The following is a 16,289-nucleotide window of genomic DNA, read 5'->3' on the forward strand; positions in this document are numbered from 1 at the left end:
GAGACATCAGAGAGCTTTTTCAAGGTGGAAAGAGTAGCTTAGTTCCCTAAGAGTCTAATGACTAAATTGGGCAGTATCTTAGATTCAGACACTTAAATCCCAGCAAATTAAATCCTCTCAGAATCAGGGTCTGTGGCTAATTACTTTTGTAATCTTGAATCTTACTGTAGGTGTCTTAACAGTTCTAGATCACAGTTTCCCAAAATACAAAATTATGATGATATAAATCTCAAATGCTCTGGTTATGTGGAAAACAAAAAGCACTTGTTTGTATAGGATTATCAATCTGCATCCTTATAAATAGCTTATTGTGGATTTATTTAGCATATTCTGATAGCCCAAAGATAGGTAGAGATGTCAACAACTTCCTGGCTTTCTCCCAGCTATGACCTTGTCTGCTCATTTTAAGTTTGAAGGATCCCCCATGAGTTATCCATATGCAAAGGTATAAAAATTCACCCGAGCCTCTGTCTCTGGCTTCTACAGAGACATTTGGCAGGCCCCCCAATACTACGGCAGAGAACAGCCTAAACTCCATTACCAACCCATGTTTCAAATGTTTTAGAGTTCACTGCCAGAACAGAAAATATCTCATTTCCAAAGACAAACAAGCCTAATGCCAGGATTCCCCTCTGGTTGTATCTGAGTGTTCGTCCTTCCTGCCCTGAAGCTCCCCTTGGTGGCCTTCACCAGGAAACTGCTCAAGTGTGTAATCCAGAAGCAATGCTGAAGCAGGAAAAAGCAGTTACCTGCAGGCACCCAAACAGATGCTAAACCACAGTTCTTGACATGCACAATCTCGTCAGTGCCTAATTGGATACTGCCTTTCAAGGGATAGACAAGGGAAAAGAAAGTTATGGGTGCCACTCAGTTAAATAGGATTTTATTGACCAACACTATGATGGAGCACATAGATCAAGCATCTCGCCATAATCTGAGTGACAGATGTCTAGGAAAACCAACTCACAGCAAAAGGGACATGGCAGCTGCTTTGAAGCTGCTTCTCCTGTAAGATTTACTGACTGAGCCTTGGCTGGTGGCACAGACTAAGGTAGGAACTGTAGGCAACACACACACAGACACACAAAGAAAGGAAATTACCTGCATTTTGATTTTTACAGCTTCTAGAAAAAAACAACAGTGTAAAAGACAATAGATGGGCTCAGCAAATCGTCACCAGTCAGAAGTAAAAGACAAAAGAAAAAAGAAATCACAGCAGTGTAAATCAGTCAGGGAGAAACGGCTAAATGAAGATGCTGATTGCTAATCTACATCCTGTCACTCTGACTTTATAAGCAGGTGAGCTCAAGAGGCCATGTGTGCAAAAGCAGCCCCATAAAAGCACTGTTTTTCCCAATCTCATCTGTATTCACAGTGGACCAGGTTTTCACTTTATGGCTGCAATGTTCCTGTTTCTTCTGCAGGTCCATTAGCACTGTGCGCATCACACAGTCAATACCAATTCCAGCCTACACTTTTCTGCCTTTTTTATTTGGACACAAGTCCTTCTGTCTGCTGGATTCATTACTCTTTGACATAGCTATTTGAAGTCTCCCTTTATGTTCTGATTATTTTTTAAAGACTTAAATACAAAAAGATAAAGTGAAAAAAAACTGAGACATTTTAAAATGTCATGATAAATAATTTCTGTTTCTCTTTACTTTAATCCTTTTTGTTTTCCATAATTACTTTACCCTAAAAGCTTGCAAGCTATAAAATGATACAACACCCCCCCAAAAAAAAACCAAAAACAAAACCAAAAAAAATCCCCAAAAAACTAGCTTTAAAATTCCATTCATTCCCTTCCTTGTCCCCTTTTCCCATATCCCAAGAAATCCTTCAAGACATTCTTAGTTCTTCTGCACCAGACAGGAATGTGAAATTTGATTGAACTGGAAGGTGGCAGAAGGAATCTGGCAGGCTTAGGGGAATGGCATACAAGAATTTGAACAAGATCCAGAACCATGATGTTACCTCAGTAAAAGCGAGAGCAACACACTGGAACAGGAGTCAATTACCACCCTGCTGAATTCTGGACCACCTCCTTCACCAAGGTGGCTAAAGGCAGCTTCTTCACACCAGAGTGGTGCTTCCAGCATCAGACTGGGACTGGAGAAAAGAGAACTGCCAACTGTCACCTGTGCCTTACTTTGTTCATAGCCTCTGACCATCCCATGTTTAATGTGAAGAAAAGATGGAATTATTAAACACCCAGCTTTGAGGAAAGCACCTTGGATGCAGTGCTTACCATCCTCCAGTAACACTTGACTGGGAAAGAAAGGCTAAAATTTAGCACTGGTCAGTCCTCCAAGAGGACAGAACAATCAAATGCAAATGCAGAATAAAGGAAATTTGCACAAATTGCACATGAGAGCTGACCAGCAGAAATGGGGTAGCAGTGATTTGTGGGGTTTGCATAAAAAAAACCAGATTGCAACAGAAGAGAACTTCACTGAAGAGATAGTAATAAAATAGAGGAAACCTGGATGGTTCTATGACTGGATACTGAACTGTTAGGCTTCCACCTCTAGGAACCAGAACCAGTACAGTAAGATTTGTACAGAGACTCTAGGTAATTTGAAATTCCTTAGTAAGCCAAAAATATTTCCTTTGATCTATTTTTTTCTTCTTTGGTCACAAACATGCTCAATAGAGAGATTTAAAAAAAAAAAAAAAAAAAACAAAAAAAAACAGAACTATAAAATATTTGAGTCGGTTTCTGTATTCTTGCTTCCTTCCCACTGTTTAGCAAGCACATGCCTTTTGCCAGTCACTTGTTCAGGGGGAGATCTTGTCATCACATGGCAGATGATACATGCAGCACAAATTCCATGTTGTTCTGCTTAGTTCAAACCTTGCTCTGGTCCCCGGGCTGGGTGCACTAAGCTGCATCATGGCTCTGTCTTCAGCATTTTCACACACAAAAGAAAGGAAATCAGAGCTATAGAAGAAGAGTTCCTTCTTTCACCATTCTACTTTGTAGCTCTACCTAAGACCAGGCAAGTCAGAAAGACTGACCTATTTTCTAACCTCTAATGCAAATACTTCTCCAAGAGATGACTAAGGTATATAAAGGAGAGCTACTCTATATATTTCTCATTCTAAGTACAAGCCTAGGGCTCCCAGAGCTGTCAATCTAACATGCTTTTCAACTGAGGTCTGAATTGTTATTTTCCATTTTACTGATTTAATGAAAGGTGGATAAAAAAATCACTGTATAAAATACCATATTTTTTCCTTTCTCAGCCGTTTGAAATGGAGCCTGTGGGTATTGAGGCAGTCAGACTTGACTAATTCCACACGACTCTGTTTGAATCCTAAACTCTGGTGCCTTGATACAACTTCCAACAGTAATCTCCTTCAACCTTCCCTGTCTTTCACTCCCTTTAGTGGTATCACACCACAAGAAGAATTACAATTCCTCCTTGTTCAGAAATGGAAAAATGCTGTTGATCACAAGAACACAAGATTAGTGTGGTAGGTAATCCAAAGGGTCCAGTCTGACCACAAGAGCACCTTGCCCTATCAGGCAGAACTTCAGAAATCAACAGCTGTAGGACATAAAAAATGGAAGCATCATGAGGTCAACAGCACTTACTAGGAAGCTCCCTTTTTTGTGCATCCTCCTTGCTGCTGTGTCCCTTCAGTGGGAGGACTTTTGCCTTAATGTAATGGATATCTTCTAAGTTTTATGTTTATCTATTCACCGACTCACCACCTATACTCTCCCAATTTTAAACTCTTGTTCTTGATTACCCAAAAAAAAAAAAAAAGATGCTAATAGGAAATAAAAATTATTAATATTATCTTTCCTTTACACATTGTCAGATGCCTTAGCAGTGGGAGTGAGAAAGCAGTGAGAGTGAGAAGGATTTCCCTCCGGAGGGCCATGCCTTGGAGTCTGGTACCTAATGGCAATGGATTCACCTGGACCACCCCGTGGGCTGCAATGGGAGATAACTGCATTTGAGACAAGACAGACAAACCAAGCAGATTGGGGGAGCCAATATACACCAGCAGATAAGATCTTTCCATGCTTGTGGCGATGGCTGTGCTCCTGCATATCCTTTCCATATCACATAATAGCCTCATCCAATCAATCAAAGTGTCCAAGGGATAACTGCCTATCTCCACATGCAGAAAGAGTCAATTATGGGAGCATCATGAATGCCAAGTCTTTCCTCTCCCCCTGAGATGAATGGAGAAAAAGAAATGAGACAGAAAATGCACTGTGCCAGTGCTTGCCTTTCAGCATGATGGCTTTGACTGGGCAAAGCCGGGAGATAGAGAAAGCTAATTTCATAGATAACATCTCCAAGGTTTATATAGTAATTTTAAATATTGGAAATAATTTTTCATGACAAATGAATCTACTTCATCCTAGCTTCTTCCATCAAGATATTCCCTTTAATTGTAGGGACAATTGACAGTCTCAGCAAAAACAGAAACTGGTGTGATTGGAGGGTATGGAAAGGAAATGGGGTATGAAGCCATAGGGACTGAGATCAGCCACCAAGCTATAAGAGACTCAAAGACAGAGGAAGTCCGAAGCAATTCTTCAACCTAGTGTCACCAGTTTGTCTCTGGACGCCTGACAAATCACCACAGATGTGGTGCATATTCATAGTAAGCTCATTCTGGATCATCCATGTGACACACTGTGAGACTCAACTATTAATGATTACATACTGAAAACATTTGCCCATTTGGGCAGGCACCAAGGTGCTTTGCCGAGGCAGGTTTGCACCCCTGGAGGAAGGAGGGGAGCTTTTGGGTGTGTAATGGTTAGTCTGCATTAGACAGAGGGGGTGAACTGGCACTGCCTGGAGGCTGCAAACCAGGCTTTGAGGCTGATCTGAAGCAGCCTTGTGGACACAGGATGGTGTCTTTTTATCATGCCAAATTGCTGTCCCTCACATCACAGCCCCCTCCTCCAGGGAAGGATCACATTCACACTTAGGTCTGTTGATGTCAGAGGCAGCTGAGAAGGGATCATAAACCATCAAAGACCCTCAAAGCACCTCAGACTCATTTCTGTGGCCTTCCACCAGAGGACTGAAATCTCCTCCCAGAGAAGATATCTGAGTATTCCCCCAAAGCCAGAGAGTATTTTAACCCACTGGACTTTATGCTTTCCTGGCTTTTTCCTCACCCCCCTGACAGATCAAGATGGATCAAGACCATCAGTTCAAAAAACAGATCTACAGATGGTGAAAATATATCCTTTTATTCTAATCCTTTTCTTCTCTTGCTTTCTTTTTCCTATGCATTTTCTTAAGTAATATTTTCATACTTTCATGCTGCTATATTACTGTAGATAATCAAAACTGCTATATATCTGCTTTTCATTGCAACTAAATAATTCTAAAATAAACCATATACATATATATATATATATATATAGGTATAATTTCAAGCACTGACCATTCAGTGTCCTTTCACTATAATCCACCCAAAAGGATCTATTAACAAGAATCTGTATTACTCTTGTCTTTGTGGGGGAAGGGTCATAACACGCCATCATGTCTCTTGCAGGGAGTAACCTGGGAAAGATATCATGAAAAGGTGAAAATGTATTTCCTTCCTTCATGAAGAATTACCACTTCAAGTGATGCAAGTTTTACTAAATTCTGCCTCCCTCTGTGTGTTGGTTTTTGCTGGGGTAAAGTTAATTTTATTCACAGTGAGTAGTGTGGGACTATGCTTTGGAATTGTGCTGAAAATAGTGTTTACCACATAGAGATGTTTTTGTTATTGCTGGGCAGGGCTCACACGGAGCCAAGAACCTTTCTGCTGTCCGTACTGCCACTCCAAAGAGGGGTCTGAGCGTGCACAAGAAGCTGGGAGGAGACACAGCCAGGACAAGAGGCCCCAAGTGCCCAAAGGGATATTCCAGACCATGTGATATCATGCTCAGTATAGAAAGTGGGGGGAAAGGGCAGTGACTTGGAGTGATGGTGCTTACCTTCCCAAATTACTGCTACACGTGATGGGGTCCTGCTCTCCTGGAGGTGGCTGAATACCTGCCTGCCATGGCAAGTGGTGAATTCATTCATTGTTTCGCTTGCTTGTATATGTGACTTTTGCTTTTCCTATAAAACTGTCTTTATCTCAAGCCATGAGTTATCTCACTTTTACCTTCTGATTCTCTCCCTGATCCTGCTGCTGGTGGAGCGAGTGGCTGCTTGAGGCTTGGTTGCTGGCTGGGGTTAAACCATGGCACTGTGATATTCAGGCAAAACTGACCTGCTGTCACAAGCTGTCCTTCAAGCTGAGAGTTATTTTGTGCCTTGCCTTTTTTGTGGCTTACATTAAGGAGAAACCATTGTTCTGAACTGTCATTTATAAACCAGGAGAGAAACAAAAACATCACTATAATACTGGTACTCTGGAAGAGGTCTATACTAATAAAAGCATTGTGTTCTATAAGCATTAATCCAGTGGTCTTACCTACCCATCAACATCTTTTTTGTTCTTGTTCTAGTGTTCTTTACAGGAGTTGACTGTACACAAAATCATACATTTTTGGGTAATCATATTTCTTGAATTGAGAAGACCTTATGAAAGCTACACTCAGCAATAAACAGCCAGAAGAACAGAAGTTTAGAGAAAAACAGCAAAAAAACAGTTCTGTGCCACCAACTAACATATTCATATAAGAGCACCTGGAGTGTAACAAATTTCCATACAGCATGGAAGTCAAGAGTGCCCTTAAATATCAAAAGCGTATAATGATGGAATCAGGATGAAGAAACAGGAGGAACACATGGATTAAAAAAATCACACCCATAACATTATACGATATAGGAGAGACAATCAGTTGGTTTTTATACGGTCTCAGATTTTCCAGCTGCTCGGCAGATGCTGTTGGAGATTGTCGCATCAATGAGACTCTTAGAAGTTAAAGTTCAACAGCATAAAACCCATGAAATGGTCTTTTCCCGAGCAGATGTAATCACCCTGACTGCAGAATTAACTGCACACTCTTCTGTACTGCAGATATCACAAAGGCATTAGAGTGCAACAAATGCTACTTGTTCTGGAAAGCACATATATTCAGAGTGGCTTTTGACTGAATGTATATATATATCTATGGACAAAAAAGTTAAAATGAGTGGTAAGGATCACAATATAAATCCACAAAAGTGAGGGACTTTGAAGTTGTTACACAATATTGTTTCTCTTCCCTTACAAGCCCACCTTGGCTGCACTGTCCTTACTGGAGCTAGCACAACATCAAACAACATCTTGGGAATTGTTTCAATGTTAGCACAGAAGTTATCCCATCGAAGATAAGGAAAGAATTATAAGATGGAGGATACATAAAAGCCTAGTAAGTAGAATAATCCAGCACTTATGCAACAAACAGCAGCTTTCTGGTCTGACAGTCAGTCTTTAAAGAGAGATACAAGGGAGCTAATCACATAAAGTCAGGCCTGTGTTTCTTGAGCAGGACTGTGAACAATAGTAGCTGCCTGGGCCAGCCATAAAGGGATCAGCCACAAGCGTTTTGAATGGATTGATGGCAAGTGAGAAAATTAACTTCTCATATAAAATGCTCTTAGCAAAGTTAACATTCTTCAGATCATGATAATAGAGATTTTACCATAAAATCAGTGAGAAACAAATTGAAATGAGTGTGAAGGGATTGTATGAATTTTTTTGCTAAATTCAGATGGCATTTTATTTCTGCAGTTTGGAGACAATTTGGGAAACAGTACAATAGGGACCTATCTGGTACTAGGAAGTCAGCAAATAGATGAGGTCTAGAACAGACCTATTTTCTAACATCTTTATGTCATGAAATCATAAGAATTATTCTGATGTTTTGATTTTCCTAAGTCTCTGACTGTTCAAGATCTAGCAAGAATTAAAAGAATTAAAAACATTGCAGCAAAGACTTTTCTCCTAATGTGTCCATCTCTCCTGGGAAGCATCAGTCCTATAGGAAAAGCTATTCTCAGCAGTTATCTAGCATTTCTCTGCATACTCAGAAGGTCTGGACAGTCCAAAAAGCATCGACACTTTTGAGTTGCTTTAAACAAACTTCCAAGGATGTGATTATCATCAAACATCTTCACTAAAACTAAAAAGAAATCTAAGCTGCTATCTGTGCTTGACACAGCAAAGTATTCAGCACTTATCCTGTGTAGTAAATGGTTCTGCAGCACTTCTTACTACTAGTAATTTTACATTTGCCTTCATTGCATACATAATGGAAGAGGTGTATTGTCATTAAACTGCTCTTAGTAAACACTGTTGCAAAGGTACTTGGCAGATAATGAAACGTGCAGCCCTATGCTCAACATCACCACTGTTAACAGCACAGATGTTGCTGCTCACAAAGAGTTTACCATAAAATACAGAGGAAGGCTGGTTTGCTCAAGATGATAGCAGTCCACCTGTGAGCCAACCCAAACAGAAACGAGCAGTGGTTCCAGCCCTTGGGAGAAGAACCAGAATGGGATATTTCTGTCTTTCTGCAATAAACACTGGATGCAGCTCAGCAAAGGAGATGGATGGAACAAATCTTTTTTTTTTTTTATCCCTTTACATGGAAAGGGCTTGGGCTGGGTCTAGTTCTGAGCAAATAACTTTTGAGATTTAAAATCTAAACCTCAACATCTTTTATTTCAGTCTTAAATTATCAGAAGTCTCATACCTGCCTTTTCCAATCTTTAAAAAAAAAACAAAAAAAACCAAGCCGACTGCAGTCAAATCGCTTCATTAGGAGAAAATGTTAAAAAGTGAGTGATCAACAACATTTGATTCTCATTGGCCCAAAATTATCTGATTTTCAGTTGTCTTTTGTTTTGTGTCCTTCCTGGGCTCCTATCCTCTGCAGTGGCTCTCACAGTGTTTCAGTAGAAGGAAAGGGTGCAGAGAGCTTTCAAGATCCACCAAATAGACCTCATGCATCTTTTTGAGCCCAAGGCATTTTCACTGTAGCTACAGAAAATAGCTGATTTGAATACAACACACATTCCCTCCTCCTGCTTAGTTAATGCCAGGGCTTTGAGGTCCCTTTCAGAACAGTCTGGGGTTGTGAGGAGGTACTTTGTAATCACAGCTAAGTAGTGCACCATCCTCCACAAGCCAGATACCAGCTCCTACCTCTAACATCTGAAGTGCAATTAACAGGGAGCTGCAATGACCTGACACAGCTGATGTCAAACATTAACCAATTAACAGGCAAAGGGCAAAAAAGACATTAAGTACTTGAAAAGACCCACCAAAGATCCTTCACAACTGTTGCACTAACCTATACTTCCCACACTCCTGCACGTCTGCAACAGCCCTCCAGCCCTTGCTGACAAGACGTGCAACTCACCTGAAGTTTTCTTAGGTTCAGTTTGGACAGGCAGCTCACATGCCACAGGAGGAAGCATGGTCTCCATCACATTAGAGGAATCTTTTTGTCAATTACCTCAAAGCTTGCCCTGCATCTGATGATCAGAAAGCATTTGGGAAGCATTCCCATGGAATTTAAGATATTTTAGGTCATTTGTTTAATAACCAGCAGAAGAGCCATACCTGTTGAAACAAGGTACTTCAGAAGAGAGAGGCTGCACTGCAGACACTGTTCTCTGCTACTCTAGTCTTCCTAAAACTACAGGATGCAAGAATGATTCAATAGTGCCAACAGTACAAGCACTAAGGTTTGGGAGTTTTTTCCCCTAATGTCCAGCACACCACAACCCAAAACTAGCAAACTCAGTACAAAGTCTCAGTATGCACTTGCAATTATAACTTTCATCATAAGTCCACTTCACTGTGCCTGTGATTCATTTAAGAGCTATCCAAAGCTAAATTCAGTTTAGGAGTCTTTCTGGCATGGTTAAATCTTTCTCTTCATTTAACAGCAGTGCAAGAGAGCTCAGGGAGCAGGGGGAGGACCACATTGCAAAGCAGTCAGAGCAATGCTTGCAGGAGGAATTGTGCCCTGTGTATTAGCTTCTTCTCTATTTCTTTCCTTTCTTTACTGTATTTGCAACACAGTCACACTGAATTAGACTGCTTAGTAGAGAACCATTATGGAAAGGTGACAGAGGATGAGAAGCAAGGATTTAAGAAATTAACAGTGTGTTACCTGATCATCAGAGTCTCTGGTGGAAAGTGTGAAATGGGGACCATATCAAGCTAACTGCCAGCCTTTGCTGCTGCCTTTGCTCAGCCTCACAGCCTGGCACTGAGCCCTTATGGCCCATGAAAGGACAGGTCGGTGTTTTCCATGTCGCACCCCATCTCTTCCATGAAATTTCAATTACCCAAGGAGAAACTACATGACTTTTAGAAACCATGACACTTGCACACTGCTAACACCTTTGCTTACATCACTGTCAATACCTAAATAATGTTTAGATACTGAAATTTTAAGAATGAATTTGAGGCCTTGGCATTAGTTCTCTGTTCAGCACCCTGTCAAACAGCAGTTACAGCAAAGTTTCTCTATCTGCACAAAATACTGCCTGAGCAGACCTCTGTAACCAAAGTCTATGTTGCATCCAGTGTAGCTGGCTGAATATACAGAGGTGTTATTTCACTGACAAGACAAATTCCCACAGGCTTTAGATGGAAGTGACATGCAGAATACTATGTATTTGTATTGTTTCACCATGAATAAAAGGAACCCAGACTTCTTTTCTAACTAACACAATCTATGTCCTTTTCAGGCCCTTTTAAATGTATAATATCCTTCATATGAAAAAGTATAAAATTTATGAAAAATGCAGCATTATAAATGTAGAAATCCTATACCTGGAAGGTGGGAGGTAACCCAAATTAATCATCTGTTTATCTTCCTAGAGTTGTACATATGTCCTTTCTATTTTTAGTACTTTAACTAATGTTAAGTAGCTGCTTTGCTTTGTGATGAAGAGTGATTTTCCTGATAGTCACCAAGCACAGGAGATTCTTTATTCTAGGCTCCCCTGCCTAGATATATATGATAACCCTTTATCATACATCTTGGGCTACAGAAGTTACACTCCCCTTTTAGCAGGACAGAAGTGTAAGGAAAAGATAAAGTGAAAGATGGCAAACTGGAAAAGTGAGAAGATCTACCCTGCTCCTTCTTCATTCCTACCCTACCAGCCTGGCTTCCCCCTGGTCCTGTGGCAGCTCATCAGTCACTATAGAGCAGTGCTACTGTGGCATGGCAGCATCTCTCACTTTGATTCTCTTCCCAGTCTCCATCTCAGCCTTTCTCCTTCCAACAGTGTTAGGATCACAAGACCAGATGTAATCAGGGCTTGCAATAATCCTTGGGTGTCAGACCAGGAGAACAAAAGTATCATTGGTACCCTGCAATGTTTTTTGTTCAGTGGGCCCTAATGCAGTTGTCTGACATTAAGCATTTATATCAGAGCAGTATGAGGCTCCTGTGTAACACCACAAAAATATTCTGGACTCAAATGCACTTCAATTTGTACAACTTTTTTCACATATCCAGTCTCAAATATTTATTCCCTGTGAGCTGCTTCTCACGTTGCCAAGGAAGGTCAGGCATTATAGCCGTGTTTTGCCTGACACTGGGACTAAACCAGCAATGGGTCAGTGATTTCTAGTTACAGACAAAATGAGTTTCTCAGGATTAGGGCCTTTGCATACATTTTTTATACTGTCCTGAACTGTTTCATCACATTTCTGTTAACCTTAAATACACTCTGATTCTAAAGCATATTTATTATGACCCCAAGTTCCCATGCTAGACATTAATTCATAAATGTATCTCCCTAATTCAAAGTGATGGACATCGGAGTACAGCCAAGTTACAGATCTCAGGCCTGACTTGATATTCATTTATTCTAAATTAAAATGCTTATATGCCTTTAACCTACTGATTTCTTTTCACTGATGATGAAAACAGTAAAAGCTAACACCATCAATATATAAAGGTACATGACATGAACCCTATTCTTTATGTCACCACTAGCTTTGGATTCTCTTCTGAGAGCCAGGTCTGGGAGATGGACATGAAACAGACTCCACAAAGTCCTGAATCACAGAGCTGCTCACTCCTAATACTAAATAGAGATCAAGGGCAAGCATACATGCAGTCTTGTGGGGGAACAATGCATTTATGGTAGCACTTCCTTTTATCATGTTTGTATAAAACCTAATCACACAACTGGCCAAAACAACTCCCAGGCTATGGCTGAGAAGACTTCTATCTGATGTTTTACAGAACTTTCATGTTCCATGCAGTCAAAAGAGAGAACTGCTGAGCTGACATTGGCATAGCTGATGCCCATGAATCTTACATTTTCACCCATGTTCCCCAGCAACGATGGTAGTGTTGATGCTCAGCTGTTTTAAGGCCCACTGGCAATTATCTACTACTGTTGCGTAGGGCAGCATGCAGTGGATTACTGGCTGTGAGCAGTTTTACGAACAATCACAGATCTTGTGCTGTAAAACCTAAAAATCCCATCCATATAAGAATTTTGGTCATTAACAAAAACTTTCTGCAAAGAAGAAAATCCTCTGCAAAGTGAATGAATTACACATCTCAATTATGCCTAATATTTTATATTGTAGCTAAATTTCATATTCTTCCTCATAAGTGGCATACTACTATGATCAATACTAAAAAATGCACTAAGTGGGAAAGGTGTTGCTCAAATATTTATAGCAGAAGTTCAAAAATAGCTGAATTTCCAGTTCTAAGATATATGTTATCACCATGGTGCCAAGTGAGGTGATATAAAGAAGGGACTGAAAGCCCTAAGACTCTGCTAATGGTTTACAGTTAATTCTTGAGTATACTGTGAATGCAATTTAGCCCAAATGCAGTGCTAATGGCCAAATATTAACAGAAAGATTGATTTAAATAGAAGAAAACACCCCCCAGGGAAGTGGAGTTTTTTGTAACTCATTTTAGCCCTATCTTTTTCTGTAAAACCACTCATCTACCTCGTACTGATGGTGGCAGTAGAATAATAAAGGTAACAACTATTAATGGAACCACCTATGTAGCTGAGAAATATATAGTTCAAATATCTTCCATTAGTAAATCATTTCCATGTGCTATAACACATAGAAAATTTGCCTTCCTACACAAGCATCACTTGGGCCTCATATCTCCAATCATATGTCTTTAAATCATAGTTCTGTATGACTACAAATAAGATGCAGAGAATCTCCCATGAATCTCCTACAGATTTACTTATCAGAGATGAACTTGGAGACATGATGCTTTTAACACTTTCCCCTTAGCTGGCTTTACTCATAAACAGCCATTAAGCAAATTCTACTACATAAAAACAAGAGGAAGCCTACATAGAACTGGGAATTCATCGTCTGTCCCATGCAAGAAAAATCTCCATAACTGAAGCTCACACTTGGTACAGTTTCCAGTAATGTGTCTGAGGCTTCTCACAGGCAGCTGCATTTTTCACCTCAGGAAACAAAACATACTTAGCCAAAGAAACTCTGGAACTTGAAGACAAGATCTTTAGAAGGCTTAGGGAGTGAAGTGGCCAAGTAAGTTCATGAAATGAGGGTGGAAAAGACTGGAAGGAAGCAATCAATCAGAGAAGTTTTCCTACTATGGGGACTGTAACTTAGCATTGGGAAGACCACCAAGGGCAGGGGAGAGTCTTACAGGAACACAGGTTTTTTCGCTTGTTCTCACATGCACCTTCAGCTTTGTGTAGCTGAGGTCAAAAAACCCAGCTTACCTCGCTCACATGTTCTGCCCCAATAGCCAGTGCCGGTGCAGTCACAAATGAAGCGGTTCCAGCCATCCTTGCAGACTGCATTGTTCTTACAGGGGTAGCTGTCACACTGCTTGGTGCTGAGGCGGGAGCACGAGGACTTGACTCCAGCAGCATTCTGTGCCTCTGCCAGCTGCCGGATGTTCTTGCTCCGTCCATCAATGAACAAGTCTCGGATACAGCCCACATAGCCATAGTTCAGCATTGCTGTCCAGAGCTCTGTGGGAAGGATGAGTCCTGCTCGGTTCTCTGGCAGCCCACCGAGGTACATGTCACCTTCCAGATCCAGGATCTCGCTCTCCCCACTAGCAGTGAATGGGGTGCGTCGGCTATTCACGGATATAGTACCTAAATGAGGAAGATAAGGAGACATCAACTTTCAGCTGCAGACTCAGTTTAGTCCATTTTTTTCCAATAACTGAGTGAGGTTTAAGGTTCAGTACAGGAAAGTAAAGGTTCTTCCCTACCCAAATGGCATTCTAACAGTGTCTCTCACACAGCTCCCTCTCCTCCTGGTTCACAGGTCCTAAGTACTTCCATGCAATGACTGATCATCATTGTGTCTGTATCCCAAATTGCATTAGAAAGTCAGAAGCATAACAATTCAACAGCTGAATAATAACATGTAAAATTTAAGCATTATTCAGTGGTATTCATCCAGCAAAGCAAAAACTTATTGAGAGCACACAGGAATCTGATGGCATAAAGACTAGAGAGAAATAAAGATAAGCAAAAGCATTTTAATACCCACTATATAGATCTTTCAGAAAACAATCAGTACTTCCAAACCTGGACCTGGATGATGGACCAACACAGACATGTTTGTAAGTGACATGGAGGGAATGGCTGATGCATCGGAGGAAGCACCAGATTACCATTTAGAGAAACCATGGCAAAGTGGAGCAAAGGACTGATAGCAATGTTTGATGTATATCAAAACCAATAAATACAAAGTCTCACACCTGAGTCACAAAAGCCTCACCCATAAGTACAGGCTAGTGACCAGCTGGTAGAAAAGGGCCTGGAGATATGGTAGACAACTTCAACATGAATTAGCACTGAACATGAACCTGTAGTGGCAAGAGACACAAGCTGCAGTAAGGTGACCTGGCTCCAGCCAGAGCAGAGGTAATTCTTTACAGGAGTTGGGAGGGACATGGCCAGGGGAAGCAAGTGAGCAATGTCATTTGCAGAGTCTTAATGGGACCACTGAATGGGAGAGTACCATCCCCAAGCCACAACATAAGGGAATCTCCAACTCCATAGAAAAGGACATTTTTCACCACAGAATATGTAAAACAGGTACAGAAAAGCAAAGTGACTTGTTTAAGGTCAGACAATGCATCCAAAGAAAAGCTGGGAACATAATGCACATCTCTCACATTCCAGAGCAGTGTACTCTTCTGAAGAGCATTCAGCAGCTTCTGTGATAGGTATATCTGCCCACTGAACACTCAGATCTAAAAATCAGCAATTCACTCTCCCTAGCTATAAATCATCACATCCAATTGTCTTGTCATTAAGACAGTCTGTCTTCAGAGACACTACCCAAGCTTTAAGATTAATTCCACATCATTGGATTTTTATCAGACACCCCTACAATAAGGAAGGAGAGTTAATAGAGTTAACTCTATCTATTTTCTCTGTGAGAAAGTACAGTCATGTACACACACCTTTTCTTCAGCTGTAAGAGGTGTCTTCTTAAAGAACTGCACATATGACACAGACACAAGGTATTCCATGTGTGCGATGTTCTGTAATAACTGAGGATTAATATCGGAGGCAGCAGAGTGTCAGAAGCAACAGAGGCATTACAAATTAAAGGCTCAAAGAGAACCACAGTTATTTGACAAATCACTTTGTATCAACAAGCTAGAGAATCACAGGAATTTTCTCTTTTACAAAAGAAGGAAAGAGAAAATGTGACAATACACATACTGCCACACAGACAGCATGCCATGGAGCCATGGGAACACAACTTCCCTTCCATCAACTCCACTGCTCTTTCTCAAATGCAGCCTGTAGAATATATATTACTCTAAAGCTTAGAACCAAAACACTGGTGTGCTGAGCTCTAGACAGCTGCTACTGTGGAGAGAACAAACATGTGCAAATGCCACAAAGGTAAAGAAGCCCCCTGAAAGACAAGAAACATTGGATAACGTGAAGTGTAAAACCTGGAGAAGGATGGTGAGATGAACAAGAAATAGGCTAAACAGCAACCTAAAAGTTCGGAGCGTTTTGTACCCTGTAATAAATCCTGCAAGGAGATGGCACTAGTTTGGATGAAGAGCACTTTTAAGACCAAGTTGTTGAGATGGAGAAATTCTGTATTGATGCTAGAAAGGAGCACTCACATAAACTGACATCCTTTCCCGCCCCCGCCCCCCTCCAGAATCCCATGTTTGCCACTCTGCTTCGAGTAGATCCAAGTCCATCTTGAGAAATCAGAAGCATCTAAGTATCTCCTCTGCAGTGTCATAGTTACTTTGTGCTGGACTGAAGAACAGGCCAAAACACCCCACTGAGGGCAGAACAGGCACACCAAACAGTGCCCTGATACCACTGTAA

At 40.9% G+C, this 16,289-nt stretch overlaps 1 protein-coding gene across 26 annotated transcripts in view; it reads right to left on the minus strand.

Moving 5' to 3' along the window:
• The window catches only part of NRXN3 (neurexin 3), a 967,067-nt gene that overhangs the window by 650,329 nt on the left and 300,449 nt on the right, over nucleotides 1–16,289 (minus strand). For all 26 annotated transcript variants that reach the window (XM_033061705.1, XM_033061719.1, XM_033061707.1 and 23 more), the window contains one exon: nucleotides 13,683–14,066. In XM_033061705.1, coding sequence (XP_032917596.1) covers nucleotides 13,683–14,066 — 384 coding nt within the window. The remainder of the gene's footprint in view (nucleotides 1–13,682; nucleotides 14,067–16,289) is intronic.

Source organism: Catharus ustulatus, chromosome 6 (assembly GCF_009819885.2).
Source record: "Catharus ustulatus isolate bCatUst1 chromosome 6, bCatUst1.pri.v2, whole genome shotgun sequence".
NCBI classification, from domain to species: domain Eukaryota; kingdom Metazoa; phylum Chordata; class Aves; order Passeriformes; family Turdidae; genus Catharus; species Catharus ustulatus.